The sequence below is a fragment of the Pezoporus wallicus genome, unplaced genomic scaffold, assembly GCF_028554395.1.
Source record: "Pezoporus wallicus isolate ANWC-B61680 ecotype Strahan unplaced genomic scaffold, APGP_CSIRO_Pwel_v1 scaffold_3294, whole genome shotgun sequence".
In the NCBI taxonomy this organism is placed as follows: domain Eukaryota; kingdom Metazoa; phylum Chordata; class Aves; order Psittaciformes; family Psittacidae; genus Pezoporus; species Pezoporus wallicus.
Window position 1 is genome coordinate 2,926,006 of NW_026635478.1, and position 22,951 is coordinate 2,948,956.

At 38.7% G+C, this 22,951-nt stretch overlaps 1 protein-coding gene across 10 annotated transcripts in view; it reads right to left on the reverse strand.

Moving 5' to 3' along the window:
• ANKS1B (ankyrin repeat and sterile alpha motif domain containing 1B) overlaps window positions 1-18,812 on the reverse strand; it is a 441,168-nt gene extending 422,356 nt beyond the window's left edge. For 2 of the 10 annotated variants that reach the window (XM_057425352.1, XM_057425323.1), the window contains exon 1: window positions 18,504-18,795. In XM_057425352.1, coding sequence (XP_057281335.1) covers window positions 18,504-18,637 — 134 coding nt within the window. In that variant the 5' untranslated portion in view covers window positions 18,638-18,795. Of the gene's footprint in view, window positions 1-18,503 lie in introns of all 10 variants that reach the window. The other 8 variants (XM_057425330.1, XM_057425361.1, XM_057425317.1 and 5 more) reach the window with 8 other exon arrangements.
• Between the last annotated feature and the right edge of the window lie 4,139 nt (window positions 18,813-22,951).

Consider the following 22,951-nt stretch of genomic DNA (forward strand, 5'->3'; position numbering starts at 1 on the left):
GCTAGTTCTCCACTTGGAACATGTTAACAGTATGGCAGAACTAGTGTAATACGAAGAACCTATAACATGCACATATGCTGGATGTGAGCAAAATAGTGCTTTTATTAGCACAAAGGAATTATCCCCTTTCCTCTCCGAAGTAACTAGTTAAACCAATAAAATTAACTTTTAATTTATTGAGGGATTTAATTTTTCCTTTTTTCATACACACACACACTCATATATATGCATACAAAGAAATAAATGCCCTTCCTTACCCTTTCAACCAGCAAGCTTTTAATCCACAAATTTTCATGCACTTTCATGACAGATTTTTTTAACTTTCTTAAATCTTGATATTATTTTCAGATTTCTCAAACTTTTTCCATACTACCTGATCACAGGATTCCCTTCATTCTACTATAAGCAGCAGATTGCCTTTTACAGACACTAAGTTCCCTGACTGTACTATTCATGCACTAATGCATTCTAAGAATCCATTCATTCTACCATGTGGAATTAAATAAATCATGGTTTCCTGTACAAACCATTCTTAAAAGTTATTGAGCATCAGTAAAAAACAGCTTCAGGAATGCTCTTTCTCTGGATAAATTTTCTTCTTTATGGATAGTAGATTTAGCAAGTGCCCTAGCAACACTGCTATTTCTTGAGCAGTACCTACAGCCCCCTGTGTAAAATCTCATTTTATTTTGCTTATGACTACAACTGCTTTGTTTCAGTTAGAAGTTTGTATTTCAGATGTCTACCTCAGACTAAAGTGTTCTAAGAAAGGAGATCTAGAGTTGTAGGAGAAAATACGGAATTTCTGAGGCCAGGAAATGTGAGTGAGCAGATGAGGGGAAATTCACAGGAAATTAAAATCAGATTAAATTAGAAGACAGAGACCAGGAATGAACTAGTGCAGGCAAGACTAGAAATTAAGAGAGGGAGAGTTGAAAGAATTAAAACAGCTGAGTAAAAAGACCGGAAGCATCAGCCTCCAGGGTAAGACTAAGAGCTGTAAAAGGACACAAAGACGCACAAGCTATATGGAGTAAAAGCTAAAGCTAGGAAAACAGTTGGACAGTGTACACGAATTCCCATTGAGTGAGCAGGAAGCGTTTGTAACACTCTGCTAGAACACATTTTCCTAAACTGAATCCCATGATAACTGAGCAAATGTCAGCAACACTTTCGGCAAAATAATGATGCACACGACCACTGGCTACTCCTACCAAGCATTCCACTAAAACACAGAGTTCTATGTAGCACATCTTGAACTACTATCTCTTTTATTGAGCTACATAAGGTTCATCTAGGTAGTGCTTTGCAAGCTTGGCCAGGCCAAAGAGATTACTCCTTTGGCCACGAATACCTAGTTTCTTAGCCCTATGAGCTGTTACCACACAGCTTGTCAGCTGTGATGCAAAAATTGCACAGTCCTAATGAATAAGAGTCTTGGTATAATAACCAAAATTCTAACATCACTTGTTTTTACCAAAAAAGAAAAAAAGAAATTACATAGACACAAATCATACTGAAAAGTTAACAAATAGCACAAATAAGACTTTATGATCTTAATTCAATTCCTGCTTATGAATGCATAACCTTTAATTCCATGATATATTCATTGCATTTTTTATTTTCCCTCAGTAGGTGTTCTTCAGCCTGTCTATGTAACCTCTCTAAAGGTAGGCCATAATTCTTTAGCAACAGAACCTGTCGAATATAAAGGTAAACACAAAGGGGAATTTATTCTGTATGGCTTAGAGGACTGCAAGCAGAAAAAGGAGAAAATTGTATGCAGGAGAGTGGAACACAGCCCTGCAGACGCAGAATTCTCCTACCACAGAGGATTTTTTGACAGTAGGACAGTCTTTTGAATTTGACTTTGCAAGGCTGATTATTAAACATGTAGCTTTCAGGGTGCCTCAATTCATATCCTGAGTTTTGACTGTAAAAGCACTATTTTCAGTTGCCCTGGTAGTCAGAGTAATTTGTGCTTTGCACTTTAAAATGGTATTTGATGACAAATATTCTGCAAAATCAGAAATCAGCTTTTAGGTGTTTTGAACTATGCATCTAAAATGACCCAATAATTTTGACCTTAATGTCTTAGGGCTTCACATAACCATTTGTAAAACGGAGTAATAATATCCTGTCATCAAACAAGGTTGTTTTGAAAATAAATGCATTATGTTTGCAAAATTCTACAGAGAAGTATGTGAGATACATCTGCATAATGTTCACTAAAGGCATAAGCCCACACTAACAATGAGAATATAAATTCATAGAGTGATAAAATGGTTTGGGTTGGAAGAGACCTTAAAGATTATCTAGTTCAAATCCCCCTTCCACATGCAGGGATGCTCTCCACTAGACCAAGTTGCTCGAAGTGTCATCCAGCCTGGCATTGAACGCTTCCAGGTGTGCAGTAGCCACAATGTCTTGGGGCAACCTGTTCCAGTGTCTCACCACCCTTATCGTAAAGAATTTCTTCCTTGTATCTAATCTAAATCTACCCTCTTCCAGTTTAGAGCCATTCCCCTTTGTCCTATCACTACATGCTCTTGTAACAGGTCCCTCTCCAGATTTCTTGTTGGCCCCCTTTAGGTACGGGAAGGCTGCAATAAGGTCTCCCAGGAGCCTTCTCCAGGCTGAAAAACCCCATCTCTCTCTTCCTGATCATCTTTGTGGCGCTCCTGTGGACTCGCTCCAACTGGCCCATGTTCCACTTGCTTTGGAGGCCCCAGAGCTGGATGCAGTACTAAGTACTAAAGAGCATCTAAGGGAGCATCATCTATCCTATACTATGACAGGAGAGTGAATTTTATCTAAAGAATACCATGTGATAATGTACAACAACCAGTAATACATTCAACATGCCATCAACACACAGTCCAGATGCCACAGTTCATGGTCAGACCGCCTGCAGATAAACATGGGTATAGAGAAATAAGATCTCTATAAAGCCAGTTTGCATCTAATAGCGCTTCTTAGCCAACTACATGCTTCCAAATAATGCTTCCAGAGCTAGCTAAGATCTGAAAGAACTGTAGCTACATTTGCATGCCACTGAAGAAGGAACTCCTACTAGACCAAAGCTTGCTCTGTGTGGATTTAGGCTGGTTGTCATTCCACCAACTAGGTGAACTTAAGCAGAGTCATTATTAGGTGGCTCTGTTGACCCCAAAACAGACAATGTAATCCACAGGTAGTAGAGTACTATTTCAACATGCCCAGTGATTCTGGGACCAAGAGACCCTAAATGTGTTCTCCCCACTTCTACAGTGCTTAGACTTCAGATCTTTCAGAAGGGGAGTGAAGAAAGTGGAGTGCTCAAGTACATGACCTTGATCTTTGCAAAACAGCTTTTTTACCTATTACCTGAACTACCTCTTTCTTGAGACAACTGCAAACTGACTGTAAAGAATTTCCCTTCCGTCTTTTCTCATTATATTTCTTCTAAATAGAATGTTTATTCATATGTATGTTTTAACTAACAAAATCATCGCCCCAATTTTGTTATAAACCACTAAGTTAGCTACTGACTGTACTTTTCCGCACTCTTTTTGCTTTTCTATACAAACCATTATCTTATTCTTCATGCTTATTCCAAAGGAGCTCCATTGTAAATTTGAAGCCCTTTAGTGTTAAAATCTTTTCTTTACAATACACGAAAAAGAAAGGCATTTCTGAACATGTGATACCCATGTAACACAATCTAGTGATATCACCAAAGTCAATTAAATGCATGTGAACCTAACTTTTCTATCTTTTTGCCAGTAACTCGTAGTCACACTCTTTTTTTCTTTTCACTTGTAACTGTCATGTAAATTATCTCTGAATATATGTCAGGTATTCTTATCTTAAGCTCTTTTCCTAAATGTCTGAAGTACTTCATTTTTCTATCACATATTTCTCCACAGGTTTTTATTCTTTCATGAACTTAAGTATAATTAGTCAAATGCTCCAGCAATTCTTTAGGATATTTGCTATTCTTATTACGATAAGGCTCAGTTCGTAGAAAAGAGTATACAACCCAAGTAGATTGTAGACCAGGGGAAAACTGCGTGTTAAGCAAACCAGTGGTTAGAGAACTCTCTTGGGACAGACGGACCAGAAACTTGCACCCGAGTGTCTACACCAGAAATGAATGATATGGTTATCAGCTTAACTACTGTTTTGGATTCTCCATGCCATTTCTATGCTGAGAAATTTAAGACCACTACAAGTATAAAAAATAGTGCAGTTCAAGGGTGAAAGCTGGTATTTATTCATTAAAGCTTGGTTAACAAAAAAATAAATCTTCATCCATTATTTTACTGCCTGTTTCAGTAGGACTAGCTGCCTACATGGCTATGTCATATATTCACACCTACAGACATACATACAGACACCTCTACTTTCTTGAAAAGAAAAAAGGGCTGGGGTGAAAAGGACAAGCACCTTCAATGTCATCGTATCATTTGAGGAATGTGTCCCTCTGTTCCCCTAGGGAAAGGAACCTGCTCTTTTCACTGCAGCATAGATATATAAAACAGCTACCTAACTGTGACTTTGCTCATTTCCAGATTTTTCAAGGGTTTTTCTATAGGCAAGACATCAAATTTATTTGCAAAATTTCTTCAGTATGTTTGCTCTTACTTGCATTATTTTCTGGAGGATGGTGATACCAGGCCCTGTCTCATTAGCATTTGACATCCCTTAACCAAAAAAAGTGTGAAGATAAAGTGAACAATTATTTACATTTAAAACTATAAGCTGCAGTAGAAAATACTGACCTATTGAGAAATTGATAGGCCAGCTCACTAATGATTAACAGTGAAAAACATAAACACAACTTGATAGTGTTTTAAATGGAAAAGAGAATCTAATGATCAAAGCACTAACAGAATTTAAGATGTGTAATATTTAGCAGGAATGGAAGCAGCAACACTTGGTTACACAGTATCATTAGTATGTTCAGCATCTACTTACGCAATACACTGCTGTTAGCCAAACTACATTGTCTTCACTTGGAACATGAATTAATGTTTAGGTGTGCAAGTCTTTGGCTGTTATGCTAAAGACAAATGACCACAGTTTAAGCCTGAGATTAAATTTTAAGGGATGCATGGCAAACCTCTCTTTGCATACGGTAATTGCTACTCAGAGCATAAGCTTACTGACCAGAAAATCTGTTCAAAAATCAAACAATCATTTTGATATGATGGAAAAAAATCAGATGTAGCCAACTTCAGCACAGCAACACAATACCAAATTAAGAGACAGATTACGTTTCAAATGAGAAGTTAAGGTTGGGCCATTATTTCCTTTTCTGACAATTTTTAAAGTGGGTCATAAATCACTAATCTTAGCCCAATGTGCTCATTTACAGGTTTTTCAACATTTTCAAATCCAGGTAAAAAAAATCTTTGCATAATGCCCATCAAAACTAAACTGAAAACACTTTTCAGAAAGAACATAATCCTTCATAAATTGACCAAGAGTATTTTAAATACCAATTTTAAATTAAAATCAAGTATTTTAATAATTTGTACTATTGTCAAGTTCTGTATGCTTAGATGTGCAATAATGTGTCCTAATAGAGGTGCAAAGGGAAAGAGATTTATCATCAAAATTATAGTGCATCTGCCTGTGATGATCTAAATGTTAGGTCGTGTGACTAAAATTGCATATGATTAGAAAAATGCACGGAGCAGTGCTAACAGAGACAGGACAGCCTGCTTCATGGCTCTGATAAATCTGCACTCATTTAAAATAGCCCCTGACAACTCCCTGTGTGAGTGTCAGTCCAGCTGCTTTGAAAGGTAGCATCTGTCTTTTAGTTATAGTTGAAAATAAACCAATCCTTTGCAGAATTTTATACACTTTATAGGAGGCTCATCTGATGCCCAATAAGTGTGGTACTGAAATAGCCTCAAATAAAATCTGGTACAGACACTGCTTTCTACGGGGCTGAGAAAGGAAACCCCCAAAGACCAAAAAATAACTGAAGATACTTTTCAGAAATATAATGAATTGTCATTTTTACCAAAAGGTTCATTTTTCTCAGGAAGATTTCAGCTGTATTCTGGACTTTTCCAAGAATCCCAGAGATTCAACAATGCATGCTGCATGACGGTTCCTGAAACTACTGACAATGCCATGGAATCTCACAAGTCAAGTGAAACTTAGAGAAAGATGTGTACTATGAGCTGACCTTCTGGAATGATTGTTCTTAATTTCTCGTTAGAATTTATTTGGAACTTACCCAGAAATGGTGACATATTGTGTTATTTAAGAAAGTAGTATTTTCAAAGGAGATTTGGGCAATTAGCTACTATGAACTGAAGACAGCCAAAGTAGTATGCTTCTAAAGAGGTCTTGACACAAGCTCCATCCTTTAAAGAGTAATCCTGAGGCCTGCTGTCTCATTCTTTCCTGAGTTTTTTTTTAACCCAAGAACACATTTAAACAGAAATACCACAAAGAGATTCAACTTCTTATTCTGCTTTTTCAGAGCTGGTGGTTCTGGTTTTGGCATTTTCCCAAGCAGCTAGGCAGATTTATTCACATGTGCTGCAGCTCTGTCGGACAAAGACCAGACAACATCCAACCATGCATGTGTATTTTCTTGTCACCCTCTAAATAAATTTAACACTTCTTAGATTTCATCAGTCTTTGAGAAAGGTTACAAAAGTGGAACCTTTCCTCTTTGTCCAGCAAGCCATCATGCCCTGTTCCCAAATCAATCCTGTATCCCCGATCTTGTAACTTTTGTCGAGCCCTGAGTCTGTTCCTTCAAGCTTCCCAATTAATTCTGCCCTGATTATGTTCAGTTTTCCCATGCCATTGTCAAATCTAGTGCCTTTTGCATTCTCCAAAAGCATTAACTTAGATCTTCATATTTTTTTATACTGGAATCCCTGACCTTGGGCTGAGTATCTGCAATAATATCCTCTTTTTCAAGGCTGGCATAAGGAACTCAGGATTCAGGATTCTTCTTTTCCTAACTTTCCCCCCCTTTCCAAGCTGGGTGTCACACTGAGAAAGGAAGGGGACAAAAACAAGTTATAATGGTAAAAGCAGGTTTGATGAGGAGAAAAAAATCTATGAAAACAATATTGAGTCACTGACGGAAGGGAAAGATAGCTCTGTTTGTCTCTTACCACTATCATAATTAGTTGATTTATTCCCTGGAGGTTTCTGAAGTAGACAGCCTAATGAAGAGGATGTTCACTGGGCTGTTTAGAAAGTAGGCATTTCTTAGCAACCTTACTTGCTTTTCTTAAAACTTATTTCCTAAATCTGTGCCCTATTACAACCAGGTGAGCAAGACAGAGAAGCAAGAAGAGAAGCAAATGCTGCAGCAGTTCATTTTCAGGCAAAAAAAAATACAGACACATTGGAAATACATCACAAAGTTTATACTGCTGTTATAAAGCGGTTCTGCGTGGGGACAGGGGATTTAGGGGGAAGCCCCTTGCTTTTGGTTGTCCTTTTCCTTCTTTTTTTGTTTTTTTTTTTTTGTCACTAATTCCGAGCTTCCCAGGTTAACGACCTCCTTCTTTCCTTCATGAGGTAGAGGTGAAGCTCGAGGCCCCTGCACAGTTTGGGCCAGGAGCAAGCGTTCCTGTTTACTCTCAGCTTCCCTGACATCTTGCAGTCTATTAATAGCATCCCGCAGCTCAGCCACCTGCTGCAGGAGCACCTCCACCAGGGTGGACAATACATCTGTCTCACAAAGCTGCTGTAAATTGTTGGAAGCTGTGAGAGTACACTGGAGGAAGTACTACTTACTATATGCTTGCTTTGCTGCTATATTCTTTAAAGACCAGCCTCTTATACTGGAGAAGGCTACTTGGTTAGATGGACCTTCATCTTGACCAAGAAGAGGCATGCCTATATTTTACAATAACTATACTAATATTGTGAAAAATGAGGTCTTTGTAGTCACCAGTTAGAAACACCAAGTCAGTGGATACTTCTCACCATAATCTAACTGTGTTTCAGTTAGCATTTCTGAACTGCAGATATTAACACCCTTACCCAGTCATGGAAGTACTGTGACAGTAAACTTATTAATGTTGTGAAGCAGTCAGATACTACAGTGACAAACACCACTGAAAAGCCCAGGAGAAAAATAAATCATTCTTTTTCTAGAGAAGAGTTTGAATTGTGTGCAGTAAATAAGGCTTGGGGCTAACCATTGAAACCGAAGGATAGAAACCACTGAATAACTGCTTATTCAATGAGCATTGTATCCTGGGCGACAACTGACGTAAGGACCTTGTGAAAGAAAACACTACAGGATTGTATCATTACAAAAAATAAAAATAAAACCTATATTCAAGGGGCTGAACAAAAACTGCACCCGCAACTTTATTTTTACCCTTAATAAAAAAAAAAAAACCAAAACAAAACACCAACAACTAAAACTCCTGAAATTTCTCCATGTGGTGTCATCTCCGCAAAATTTTACTAGGTGATTCAGGATCTCTCTATATCCATCACAACAACCTCTTCCACCTAACCTAATGGAATGACTGATGGCATGTTATTAACTGCTGTCTATTTTAACATTAAAAGAGAATGAGACAGTTTGCAGGTGCATTTCAGAAATATCTCTTATAGCAAGGAAATATGAAAACTCCAAGTTTTGACTGAAAACTATATTTCAGTGAATATATATTTTCCTTTTATTCTGCTAAATGTAACTCCTTTTGCCCTGTTCCTTGTCTCTCGTTTCCTAAACTTGTCTCTTCTGCTCCTCACCAGTGCTAACTTCCATGGTCAATCACTTTCAGTTCTTATTCCCAGTCTCAATTCTTACACCCATTTCTCTTACCAAACATTTCTAGCACTCCAGCCTTTTCAGATTTTTATATACAGCCTGCTGGCCAAAACACTCTAAATAACCCTATTCAGTTTTCTTTCCCCACCTGTCTTAGCCACATCTCCTAACCCAGAACACATGTTGATTCCATCCTTTAGAGCCTTCATTTTCTGCTTATGTCACGACTTAATCAAGACGTACATAAAAGTAAAAATAGAGGGGATAGATTTAACTATTGTGACAGGCAAACAACAGATTTCTAACATATACATATACTATATACCATATGCTTTATTTCTCCATTTGGTGTATTTTGTTCTCTGAAATGTTACTTATGCACATTATGTGAGAAGATGCCTGGCAGATCATTACCACTTGGTTATGCAAGATACTGCTCTGCACATAAATGTGCACAAAACAGGAAGCAGAGTGATTGCAAATTACTTACGAGCATAATCTGACAAATTAGCTATACAGATGACAAGGAGGATATGGAAGTGGATAAATAATTACTCGAGAAAATTGAAAACTAAAAATAAGTGTAAATTACATTTTTTAGGAAACCTTACCAATGACTTCATTGAAATTCTAGGGTCAAACTGCTATTATTAATGTGTTGGGGGGGTTTAAACTGCAAAAATAATTTAGACACACTGTTCCACAACTCGTATCTAGTGGCATCTAAAGATAAAAACAAGGACCCTTACAACTCAGCAAGTAAACATGGAAGACATTAAACTCATAGTTAGCTCTCAGAACTACCAATAATAAACACACTGGAAAGTTACATCACAAAGACTTGAAATTCAGACAATATGCTGAAGGAAAATACCTATTCCAGAAGATATTCCCAATTCTAATTTATAAAATTATACTTTTTTTACTTTCTCGAAAAGACATCTATTTCCTGGACACTTTTCATGCGGTGACATGAATACTTTACAACTTAACTTATTCAGCACTTGTCTGGGCTATGAAAGGTTAGGAAAAAATCCGCGAACCATTCTTACAGGAAAAAGAAGTTACTACTGTGTAAACTCAAAGACCAAATGTGATATTGACGTTTTTGTAATCACTAATATGACAGAAAAAGAAGAAAACCACAAAAACTTGTCCAACTCCAGCATAAGAGCCTGTAGTGGAACAAGAGATTATACGTTTCCAGCCGAAGGATTTCACTGTGGCTTTGGCTGAATCTGATGATGCTCCAATCAGCCTATTTCTCCAGCCTGTTCAGGTCCCTTCTAATAGCAATTCTTCCCATGAATTGTTTCTCCCCAGTTTGGTATCATCTACAGACCTGCTATACTTGATACATTGCAATCAACACTGGCCCTTGGATCCTGAGAAACTTTCTAATGACACCAACAGCTGGATTTTGTACTATTGATCACAACCCTCACAGCCATACAGTCCAGCCAAGTTTCCACCCATCCTACCATCCTCTTATTCAGTCCATCACTCACTGTTTCAACTGAAAGAGACTGCTCTAAAGCAAAGTTAGACAACATTCACAGTTCTTGCCTTGTCCACAGAAGCAGTTTTCTCACTGGAGAAAGCAATTAAGGTGGGTCAGGCATGATTTGAACTTGGTATATCCATGCTGCCTGTTCCCAATCATGTTCTTGTCTTTCGTGTGCCCGGAAATTACTTCCATGAGGATATGCTTTGTAACTGTCATCAGGACTTAGGTTAGACTGATGAGCCTTATGATTTAGAACTTTCCTCTTGCCTTTCTGAAGATGAGCATGACATTTTCCTTTTCCAGTCACCAGAAACTTACCTTGTTTGACATGATCCTCCAAAGATAATAGTGGCCTCACAGTAACATTGGTTCTAAGTGCTTCTCCTGATCTTCCTCTACTGTGGGTCATGTTTCATTGCCACACAAATTTTGCTAGTAGGTTCAGGAACCTGGGAAGTCAAACTTTACCACCAAAAAAAAACCACCCCAAAGCAGAAAAGGCAATGAGTGCCTTGCCTTTTCCATGTACTTTGTCTCCTGCCCCACTGAGCAGTAGGTCCATATTTTCTTTTGCTGTCAACATACTTTTGCCCTTCCCATCCGTTACCAGTTTTAACTCCACCTGATGCTTTTCTAATTCCATTCTTGCACACTTGGTGCATTTGCAACAAACCTTATGTGATACAGCATCATGCATTTTATGTATTTTTCATGTATCTCTAATTTCACACATCCATGATTCTGCTCGGTCAGTATCTAATGACTGCTAATTTTGAATTCACATAGATCAGCTATAAAATCAGGAAGGAAATTCTACTCAAATTTTGTTTTAACCTCGCTATTTAAGTGGTCATTTATACATATTCTAAATATACCTTTAATTAGAATTGTTTTCCTGTTCTCCACTGAAATATTTTTGCCTACAAAAAAATATTTAAATTGGGATGTGGTTCAGTTTGAAATAAAATTATTCACTTTATACTTTGTGGTGATCTGAATCACTCTGTATGCTCCCTAACTGCATTGATTAGATCTCTATTGGCCGTAATGGAAACTTAAGACACATAGGACAGGTATCAACACAATTAGAATCATAGCTACCCCTATTGGAACCAAACTGCACTCATTATGTCATTTTTAGTATTTTTTCCTTTTTCTGAAAACATATGTGCAATAAATAGAAAACAGCGTAAAATTATTTTAATAAAATCACAATCTCATGGAACTAAATCTCATAGAACCTTTCTTATATTAGATACATGTACATTATTAGAAATTCGTAAGTTTTAATTTAAGTACAGAAGAGTTGCTGTATCACTTCTTAAATGTAAAGGAAAGATACTGAAAATACTGTCATCAGGAAAAAAAAAGTAATAAAAGTCTTCCCACAAAGGCTATGAAGTTCAAACAAAATATATCCCCTACTTCCCCAAAGGATCCAGGTACATGAAAATAACGTATCAGTAGGCAGGAATTAACACTGCTCATTTACTTGTATATTTAACATTAAGAGTTGTCAAACTATTTTACCTTAAAGTAATAAAAAGGATTAGGATGTGTACACTGATTGGAAGTGTCCAGCAGAAGGGAATTCCAGTTGTGGAACTCTTGCATATGTCACCTCCCCAGGTGAGCAAGCTAACCTTGCTGAAGTAAAGGAAGTGTAAATGCACTCCACACTGTTTTGTCCCTTAAGGATTATATACCAGTATCATAAATTAAAGCAGTGCCTGTGTCAGAGCAATAAAAAATGGTCTAGAACTATAAGTAGTTCCTTAATAGCTCATCCATGAATACCCATACAAACTGAAACTGAGGCAAATAATCTACCTGTAGATTTTTAGAAACATGGTTACGTTCTTCTTGATCACTAGTGCAGTGACTGTGAAAATGCTTGTCTTAAAAGCATCTGTATTTGCTCATCATCGTATTTCCAACCTTGACTAGTCACAGGATAGCAGACCTTTCAGATTACATCATTCTTAATTTCATTTCATTTATTTCCACTCTTAGTTCTGCTACATCACTACCACTTAAAGGCAGCACTGTCACATATCAATTTTTAAAATGTATAAAGCAACATGAATTCTACTTAATGACCAAACTACTAAGATCATAACATCAGACCAGAGGGAAAAAAAGATAGTGATCACAACGCATTTATATGGTCCTCTGCAGATTTAGACACTAGCCATCTAGTGCCTAAGAATTCTAGAATTCTGAAAGAATTATTTTAAGTTATTACACTTCAGCTTTCTGGTGTTTTGTTCTTTTTTTTTTATCCTTTCCTTAATATGCTTGTAAAATTGCTCTTATCAATCTTTCTGTCTCCATCATATCCTTCATCAGTCCTCCCAGCACTGCTACATACCAGTAGCACTGGTATTGATCCTATCTATCTATGGGCAGATAGTATGACCTCGGTAGATTTTACACTAGATCTACAGTTCTTGCTGGTTATTTTTTACATTTGATCTAACATTTAAAAAACAATATGACACACAATTCAACAATACTCAGAAAACAAGATCTGAAAAAAGGAGAAGTGAGAAGTTTATCTATAGAGATTAACTACAGAGCTGTGCATCCAGGATCATTCTGAGCTCCTAGGGAAGATTTATTACACAAACTTTGTGAAATGCCTTGCCCATAAAAATATTTCTACCGGATGTCCTTGATACTGCCCACATTGCTACTTTTTCATACTGTAAATGTTTCAAATTTGTGAAGGAATCTAAGGAATTCCATAGATAAAATTTTGTCTAAACTTTAATTGAAAGCATTTATGAGAAATAAAAATCAGTCTAAGAAAGATGGACAATAACAAAATGAAGGTGGAGTTTTCAGAGAAGCTCATACATTTGACTGGGCAAACATGCAGAATCAAGGTAGCAATTAATTAGTACTAACAGCAAACAGCATAAAGTATTGCTGTGATTTATATATCATACTGAAAGACAAAAGGAAGAAAAATTGTGTCCCCAAAAGACTTAATATTCCTTCTCTAACAGGACAAAGATGGTAATTGGGTAATCTGGGAATGCTGGTCTTTGCTTGGGACATCAGTACAAAATCCTCCATACGTTCATTAAAAGTAATTAAAATTAGAAATAATCATAGACTAATTGGATGCCCCCTTGACCTATATGTAACAAACAGTTGCCATTTTTTTATCTGCCCCAGTTGTCTGAAATTAGTACCCTCTAACACGTAAGTGACTTCAGAAGTATGCAAGCCCAGAACCCTGCTACTGCAATCCTCATATAAAACAATCTCTAAATCAACTTAAGAAAGTTTCTCTTACTTTAATAAACATTATTTGTAAAGAAATAATGCTATTTGTAATGAAACACAGAACTAGTCCCTTTATTTTTGTTGATAAGGTGATCCATTTGTTATTTAAATTATAATGTGAAAACAACTTTATAATTTTAACTCAAGCTTCATAAAGTATTTCAGTATTTTAAATACTTTCTGCCCTACAAGCAGAAGTGTGATCTGATTTTGCACAGGAAGATGAATGAATCACAGGGCTCTGCAAAAGGATAGAAGTAGATTTGTGTGGTTCTCAGCATGCAATGAGGCCATCAGGCTGAACTGTGGCTTTGCTGCAAGCAAGACACTGCTCTGAGAAACAGATGAGAAAACAGATTGCAACTCGCAGGCTGACAATCTGCTTGCTGGTTTTCTTATACTTTAGAAGAGAAATATCTTGGTCCAGGCCTATACACTGTGTAGCTGTGCTAAGTAAGGATAAGCAAAGAATGGAGCCATTCCCTGCCACAGTCTGCCAAGTGTAGAAGGGGAAAAAAACAGCTCCATGCAGGCTGCTCCGCCCTCCCATGCTGTGTTATGGCAGCAGCCAACAAAGAGCAAGAAAGGGCCAACTCATCCTTCCCTACCACTCTGTGCCACTTCACATTAATTCATATTCTATTCCATAGGCCTGTTAAAAATCCAAAGCTCTTTTAACATGCAAAGTATAAAAAGACTAAAAATTAGCATTTAATCGAGAACTATCAATTTTTCTTTGGGTTGTCACATATTAGTAGGACAAAAAGGCATGCACCTGACTGCATGTGGCAAAATGATATAAGGTCTATGAGATATAAACCTCTGAGATGAAAACCTTCAAAGTTATTCTTCCTAAAATAATTTGAAAGAAACAAAGCCTGTCTCTGTCTAGTAATGGAAACCTGGTTAGTCAATAAAAACATGTCACTTATATACAGATAATCAAATTAAGTAAATTAAAAATACCAGTTTTGTTAGAAACACTTTACTCTTTTAATGTTTTAAATCATTTAATTTACATTTAAGGATTTGGAATACACAAGGAATTGAATGATACATTCTGTTAGAGAGACTGTGGATTTCACTCTCAAATTTTCATGTTTACACTGGAATAATATAAAAGCCAATGAAATAATTTTAAAATCCGTGAAAATTCTCTTTGCACTCCATTACACACCTAAAAGACATATATTCTTTCAATATGAAGTATACTAACATATGACAATTCCAGGAAGTGGAATCCCAAAAGAAACAGAGAAAATAAACTTCCCTTACACTTTGGCCTTCTGAACTCTTGACTGTTAGGAGATATCAAAATGTCCTTGATTCATAGTAAAAGAACAGGTCCTTGTGCTGCACTGATGTTTTGGGTTGGAGACTGTAGCCTACACACCAGTGTAACACAGCTTTAGATTTCCTAGTGTATCCCACCTTGAATTTGAATGTTATCTCCCCAGGTCGTGGCTCTTTGTTAAAGTCCCTCAGCCCATGCAGATGCCTTGGAAACTCATGGGCATCTGAAATTCCAAAACCCAGGTTTAAGCAATTAAATTACTCTATGCCAGGCGTTTACTGAGCATTATACTTGCTCTACTATGCTGCAACACCTTATGCTAACTTTTGCATCTGAGGAATTCACCTGCCATATATTTACCCACAATCTTTATATTCCAGAGCAAAGTATGGAGATTGCGGTAGAGGGCCACAAACTGATCCAGAGACTTTCAATGCTCCTCCTGAACTGGAGCAAGTTACATGGTGCACACAGCCAAACATCACTGATTAGTTGTCATTGCTCTATATAATCTATTTGGGCATGAGGCCTTACATAGTATCTCTTACAGATATCTGGGTGCATATGACCTTTTACTTAAGGATGTATCATATTTATGTGCTTTGACCATACTCTGCTTTAAGCATGTTTTAAATCCTCGCGGGAATTCATTCATATATTTATATGTGTGCTTAAATAGCCTTCTGGAACAATGTTGTTTTCCTTAACTGTAGTCATGATTTAATATAATGACCTATAAATTAGAAGTCAGCCCTTTAAAAACTAGGTAATTTAGTCCGCAATTAACATCAATGAATAAGTTCAACTATAAAACAACCATACAAAAGCTTGCCATATTTTTCCCCCCAAGTACCATAAAATACAGTGAAAGGCAGAAGAAAAATGATATAAAAATGTAAACAGAAAATCAGAGCTCAGATAGTTTGCTCCTTGTTTCAGATAATAATCAATGTGCATTTGTCAATTCATGAATATTATATGTCATTCACAAGGTGCATAATTACTGTGAAGCAAATTTCCATCAAAACAAAAGTATCAAGCCATAGAGAGCTCAGCCACATAAACTGAGTTGTCTTCAGCATTTAGAAGAAATTCAAAGGGAATGCGTACTGCTACTTAGACCAGTGTATCAGGCACAGTATTAGTCCATTTGTTTGCTGAAGGACTTTTCCAGCCTAATGGTAGGAACAGCATTGCCAAAAGGAGAAAGAAAAAGTAAAATAGACCTTTCTCACCACAATGGGACAGGTACAGTTCTGGGACACCATTTTAGGAATTGAGCAACAGTTATGATCAATGAACACCAGGAGTTACTGTCAAACACAATGTGCTGTAAAGATTTCATAAGAAGAAGAAAAATACGTCCCTGTATTTTTTTCTATGTTCTTTATTGTAACTTTCAAAAGCAGGTTTTAGTCTAATAAACTATGCAAAAAATATTAGTATAGCTCTACTTGTAAGCTACCTCAACTAGTTTTCTATTAAAAAATCCTTCAGATCCTCCAAATCTCAAATTTGAACTTTTACACTTTACAATTACGGCTCTTTACAAGATTTCTGTTTTCAGTAAGTGTTGATTTCCTAAATAGGATCAAGATGTTAGCATGACTCCCTTTCAGTACTTTCTTGTTTTCCATGTGCTCTGTACCAAGATAGATTCTACCTTAATCTTGGGGGTCATTCTGGGCTTAATCCATAATTACTGGCATCAGTCAGATCATGCAACATCTCCAAAAAAAGGTATATTAAAATACCTAGCTTGTATAATTTTTTCTTCAAAACACTTTTTATAATGCATAGTAGTTTCTACTTTGCGCTTTTGGTGAAGTCAATGAAATTTAAGATTCCCTCTGAAACACGTTATGTTCAATAGTGTGTTAGTCTGTGAATGGTTATGCATCAATCGATTACTGAATTCTTTTTAAATGTATTCAAATAACTTCTTTATAAATAGAAATATCTTAGCAGTAAAAAAAAAAAAAAAAAAAAAAAAAAAAACCCCCCCCCAAAAAAAAAAAAAACAAAAACAAAAAACACTACAGTTGAGTTTACAACCTAAAATACTTAAAAGTGTGAGTAACAAACAATGACTGTCACGACCCATCTGTAAAAGACACGTGGCTAATGTGTTCCATATACACAAAGTAAAACGCTTCTGCTTAATAAAAAACACAAGCAAATACAGTCCCTCTGGATATATAGAACTTATACAAAATGAAAGTAACAGTGCAAGAATATAGCACAGGCATTAGCCCTGAAGAAAGTCACTACACAAATCACACAGCAGAACTGGATTATAAATGGCTAGTCATTGTACTGAAGTGAACTTACAGCTGTACTTACTAAAAAATGGGTACCACAATTTAAGACAACTCACATTTTAAATTCAATGAATTATTTGGCATACTCCTTGCTAATCAGCCTGTTGAAGTACAGCACAAAAAATAATTGAATGGCGTGGTTTGATTTTGGTCAATGGACTAGTAATTCAACAATGGTGCAATAACTAATTGAACTGGGGCATTACAGAACTTTGGTAAACCCGAACTGTGATTGTATACAGTACTAAAACCAGCACGACTTTATAATAAGAGTTTAGACTGGTATAATTTGGACAGTTGCACTAAATTTCCTCAGATGTGGAACACTGAAACAACGTATTAGTATACCAGACAAGGAGGTACTGGCAATAGAATCGCAAAAATATTTTCATTTAAGCAATTTCCATTTCTCTAGGGCTTTTCTTTACAGAAAAAAAAACAAAAAAACAAAAAAAAAAACCCGAAACAAACCAACCAAAATCTGTGTTTATTGAAGTTCTAGGTCAACAGTGTTACAGTTCATTTTGTCTTCTTTTGCTATGCCTAGTGTAGTAATGAACACTAGCACTAGACTGTGTGCTGCAGACCTCCTCTTGTTTGAATACTGTCAAATGTCATAAAAGCTTGTGCTAATGCTCTTAAATAAGAGCATGATGAAACTTAACATCAAAGCCATGCTGGGAATTGCCTGAGATATGACTAATGACTAAAGTTAAGTCTTCCATCCAACATGGCCAGTAACCCAGTTTCACTCCACCAAATCCAGGAACCTTGAAAGTAATGCTGCTCTTACCTAACCTGCTCTGTAAGTTTTACACCTCTATGATACCTCATTAAGAAAATAAAAATTCCCTTTCTTTGTGGGTAGGCTCATGTCTTCTGCAAGTGAGGGTAGCAACTACCAGTGAGGGTATGGGGTGAAGCACTGGCTTTTTACACAAAATTCAACAATGCAATGCCTCGTCTATGATTAACGCTTCCATCTATGATTAGAAGTAGCAATTTGAAGATGAAATATCAAAGGAAGGGTAATTAGCACATTGTGCATATTAACCCAGCAATAAAAATACAAGTTCTGCACCGCAGCTAGAAACAGAATGAACGAGTACACTACAGACACATCGAAGGCAAGAAATTCAGTATCACTATATTAATAAAATGACTGCCTGTGACTTTAAACACAGGCACACTTGTACTTGGCGAGACAGTGAATGATTTATTGTTACTATGAAGGATGCAGGAATGAAAATGAAGATGAGAGGGGCGATGATGGTGATAGGGAAGAAGAGGTTAATATCCCCAGCATCTGACGGGGAACGATGTCCCTACCTCAGTAAGCTGGATAAGGGAATAGCTCCAGATCCACTGCCCAGGATCCCTCCTTTCCTCCCAGAGAGGAGTTTCTCCACCAGAGCCACATTCCCAGTGCGAGCAGCTTCCAGCAGCTCCTGGTCCTTTCCCATGGTCAGGAACCAAGCAGCCCCCTCGCACCCCGCCGCGCACCAGGAGAGCTGCACCCCGAGCCACGGCAGCCCCTCTCTCCTCAGAGCGCTCTCCCCTCCCCAGACCCTGCCTCAGAGCAGATTCCTGCAGTCCCTTCCAGACCAGCAGGAGCAGCAGCAGGAGGGAGGAGGAGAATCACCTCCTCCTAGTTTCACTGGATCATTTCTGGGTGGAGTGTGGAAGAGAAGGAGGGGAGGACGAGGCCAATAAAGACACCCCCCCGCCCCACTCCCATGTACGCACGGCCCCGAGCCGGAGAAGATGGGGCGGGGGGGGTAGTGGAGAGCCCCAGCCCCCGTGCCCGTGGCAGGCCGGGCTGAGGGTGATAACGACCCTCACGGACGGAGGGACGGAGGGACGGAGGGACGGAAGAAGGGAGGGACGGGGGGCGGAGGCGCAGCGCTGACTCGCCAGGCTCGTTGCTGGGGAGACGCGGCTGGCGCCCTCTCAGTGGCTGCCCGGGCTGGATGCCCCCCTCCGCCTGCCCCAGCCCCTCGCCGCTGCCGCCGCGAGCTGCGCGCCTCCGCCCTACAAACCGCCCCTCAGCAACGGCAGTGCCGGGCGCTCCACTGCTGTGCGGCGCCGCCACCGGCGCTGCGGGTGAAGGGAGCGGGCAGGTGCATCCCCCCTCGGCCGCGGCGGCAGCGTCAGGGCCGGCGGCCGCAGGTGCTTCGGGAGAGCGTCTGGGAGCTGGCGCCTCCTTGCGCTGCGGAAGGGGAAGGGAGGGCTCTGCGTGAAGGGGGGAGGGGGGGGTGTCTTCCCGCGGCTGCGGTGCCAGGCGCAGCGCTGGGCGCGGCAGGGGGCGAGGCTGTGGGGTGCGGGCAGGCCGGAGGTGCGTGCTGAGGCAAGGTATGGTGGGGTTGAGGTACCGTGGCGGTATGTGTGTATGAGGCCCCGGCACAGGTACGAGCCCGCTCCCTTGGGCGAACCGGTGCAGACGAAAAGCGCGGGCCCCGCCGAGGTCGGAAGCAGCACTGAGGTGCTGGCTCGGTGAATCGGGCAGGCGGGACTGCTCACACCCGTCAGGCCGGGATCCTGGCTTTGTAACGTGTCGAAGGATGGGAGGTATAACCGAATGTGCTTGCTGTCAGATCCAGTCATCCCTTCTGGTACTCCTGGTTCTGTTACGGGTTTCAAAACATGTCACCTTTTGAATTGTATGACTTCAGTCGTTCCTTATGGCTCATGTTCTTACAAGCTATGATGAAAATACTCAGTGCTCTCCAGTTCGCAGGCACATCCTTGTTTAATGCCCCGTTGGATACAGTGTATACTTGAAAAGCAAAATTACAGCTCCAGGTTCCTGGTTTAGTTTTGTCATTTGTGCAGGCAGAACCATAGGTAGAACAGGAAAGTAAGACCCTTACCATTCCCCCGCTGAGATCAGTGGCATTCTTTCATGAACTGTGCTCTCAAAATGTGAAGTGCAGCAATAGCAAAACATCGTGGTAGGCAGGATTTTAATGTTCCCAGAGAGAGTGTTAATTACTCCAGACCTATTGTACATTCAAGTCAATGGAAAGATCCTTGTGGATTTCACAAATGTTTTGGTTTAGCTCCCGTCAGTACCAGTTTTACAGGTGTTTTTTATATTTTTATTAGATAATGAAACAGTTTTAATCTCGTAACAGAAATTCCTTTCAGGGGTCTGATTTTCTTTTACAAAGGAAAAAAAATACCATCATGGGGATTTATTGTTCCAGTATAGTTGTCCACAGCAGCAAAACAGTATCTATTTTTTAGCTAGAAAATGTAATTTACACAGTTTGGCATTTTCAGGATGTGAAATGATGTCTCCTCCAATGTTGTCAACAGGACACGGAATTGAGCACTGGCATAAAATTACTCGGTGAAGAGATTCTCTAACTGTGGCCTTTCTGATTGAAAGAGTGTGTTATAAATAGCAATTCTAAGGTCTGAAACTGTGAACGTGTGTGTTTCATTATGGTTTAAACAAATAAATGTATAATCGCATGAATTAGGATTTACAGTTTAAGTCCTTAGTCACAGCAGAGTCACAGTGGAAAACAGTAATTTAAAGCTGGAATAAAAAGTTATGTATCTTGCTACCACCCACTCAAGCATTAACTAGTTCCAAAGTTAGCCATAAACTAAGAATACCCCTGCTTTTGAAGCTTCTTGATGTCCTCCGTTAAGGTAGCCATAATTTCCCTCTATTTCTGCCTTGCATTTGGTTTTGTATGTGATCACATGCATTGCCTGATAAACTCACATGTATCCTTGGAATGCTCTGCAGGAATGGATTTCTTCAAGTTTGCTGAGAGCCTCTGAAGAGGTGCCAGTATGCTGTGAAGAGCTAATCATAAGGCAGGGGTATGTGCCTAAACTTGCCTGTTGGTGAAAAGTCAGATTAGAAGCAGATACTAAAGAAAACTGGGTTTTTTAAGAATTTGTATTGTTGATGTGGTCGGATTAGCAGATGGCAAATATGACTCAGTCTAAATGTTACATAATTCTTCTTGGGAAAATAAAATCTCAAGACTATGCTCTAATTGAAAAGATCATCCAGCAAGCTGCTGAAGAGCAGTTTGGAGAACCAGGACAGAAATATCAATGCAGCAGATGCATGCAGTAGCCAGCAGATTCAGGAGGATGTTATGAATGTAGCAAGACTCAAAACATACCCCAGTAAACCTGTCAGCCTGGTGCCCAACAAAACTACAAAATCCAAGCAGAGGATGTAGTTTCATTAGCAAAATAGAGCAGAAAGCAGTTATTCTATCAATTTGAAAAGTGAAAAAGAATTTAACAGAACTGTTTAATGAAAGGGTTAAACATGGATGAGTTCTAAGGGCTACTGGCATGAAGAATTCAGAACATATTTTGGTCTGTTTCCAGAGATGAAATTGATGGTGGACTGTAGTAAAGAAAAAAATTGAGACTGAGTTGAATGTAGATGGTCAAATCTATGAGATCAGGTGGACTCCTTTGTGGTTTTAAATGATTTCCATTTCTTTGTTCTGGTAATAGTGGGACAACACTGTGTAGCGTTGAAAATTGTATGTATGATAAATATGTTAACTAGACCTAGAAAGTAGAAACATAGCTTTATAATTTGCAGCAGCTACAGATGAGAAAAATAATTTGTCAAACAGCCATGAGGTCTTTCAAAACATTGTATGCTTTTTGAGCAGTGCTGTTACGTACTACAACAGAATTTTGAATCTATGATTTTAGTATTTGCGGAGACATTTTAAGTTATGACCACTGCAGCTGTCAGTGTCTAAGTGGCATCACACCTTCAATCTGAAAATTTCTCTTAACACAACATATGCCCTACCTTCTGTTTTCTTCCATTTTCTAAATACCAGAGAGAGAGCAGTTAGCCTACCTAGAAATTCTTCAGCTGGTTTGTCATTTGAAAGGCCTGGGATTGACTATAATAAGCAGTGACTTTCCTTTATGTTTTTACAGTGCAACTATCACTTGGCTTTGTTCTCTTTTCAGGGTAACAACTTCTTAATTTTTTCCTCCTGTACCCTCGCACACTTAAAGGCAAATTAAATGTGTGCTTTCTAACATTTTATGACTTTCCCTTCTCTATTTTCAAGCAGGAAGTATGGAAGGGATATGGAAACCTGAGTTGCTAGTATTGAAAAAAAATAAAATCTGTGATATCAAAAATAGTTGTGTAGAATAGCAAACATATTAACATCATGTTTCAGGACTGTCTGTTATCAGTTCTCTCATTTAGACTTAAGGAATGTCTAAGATCCCTATTACAAATCCTGAGAGATATTCTGAGAGCGAGCTCAAAATGTTTGGCATTAGAAAATAAATTAGCCTAATTATTATTCTCATGTTTATACACCCATGGGAAGTCAGGGACAAAGGTTGCAAAGTGCCCAAGAGAAAGTGCTGTTTCTCATGCACCTAGGTGGCAAGAGTACTTCAGGCCTGATACTGTCTTTTGCTCTTTACAGTAGTGTAAAAGAGTACACAATGAATTTCAACCAACCCTGACTAGCTTTGTGTTTGCACTGCTTCTCTAGGAGATACCTTAACATCAGGCTCAGAGGCTAAGTCCAAAGGAGCATGTTTGAGCTCTTGAGGCCATGTGTGAATGCACATCATGTTCCAGTTCCCTATTGGGTTGAAACGCAGATTCACATCAGCCTCTGTCTGAAGGCCTTCCTCAGTGATAGGCTCAGAAGGTAGACAGACACCATGGACAGGTACTCAGATAACTAGGACATACCATAATACTCACATGCTCTCACCACTGAAATATGAAATAGGTCCTACATCCTCCT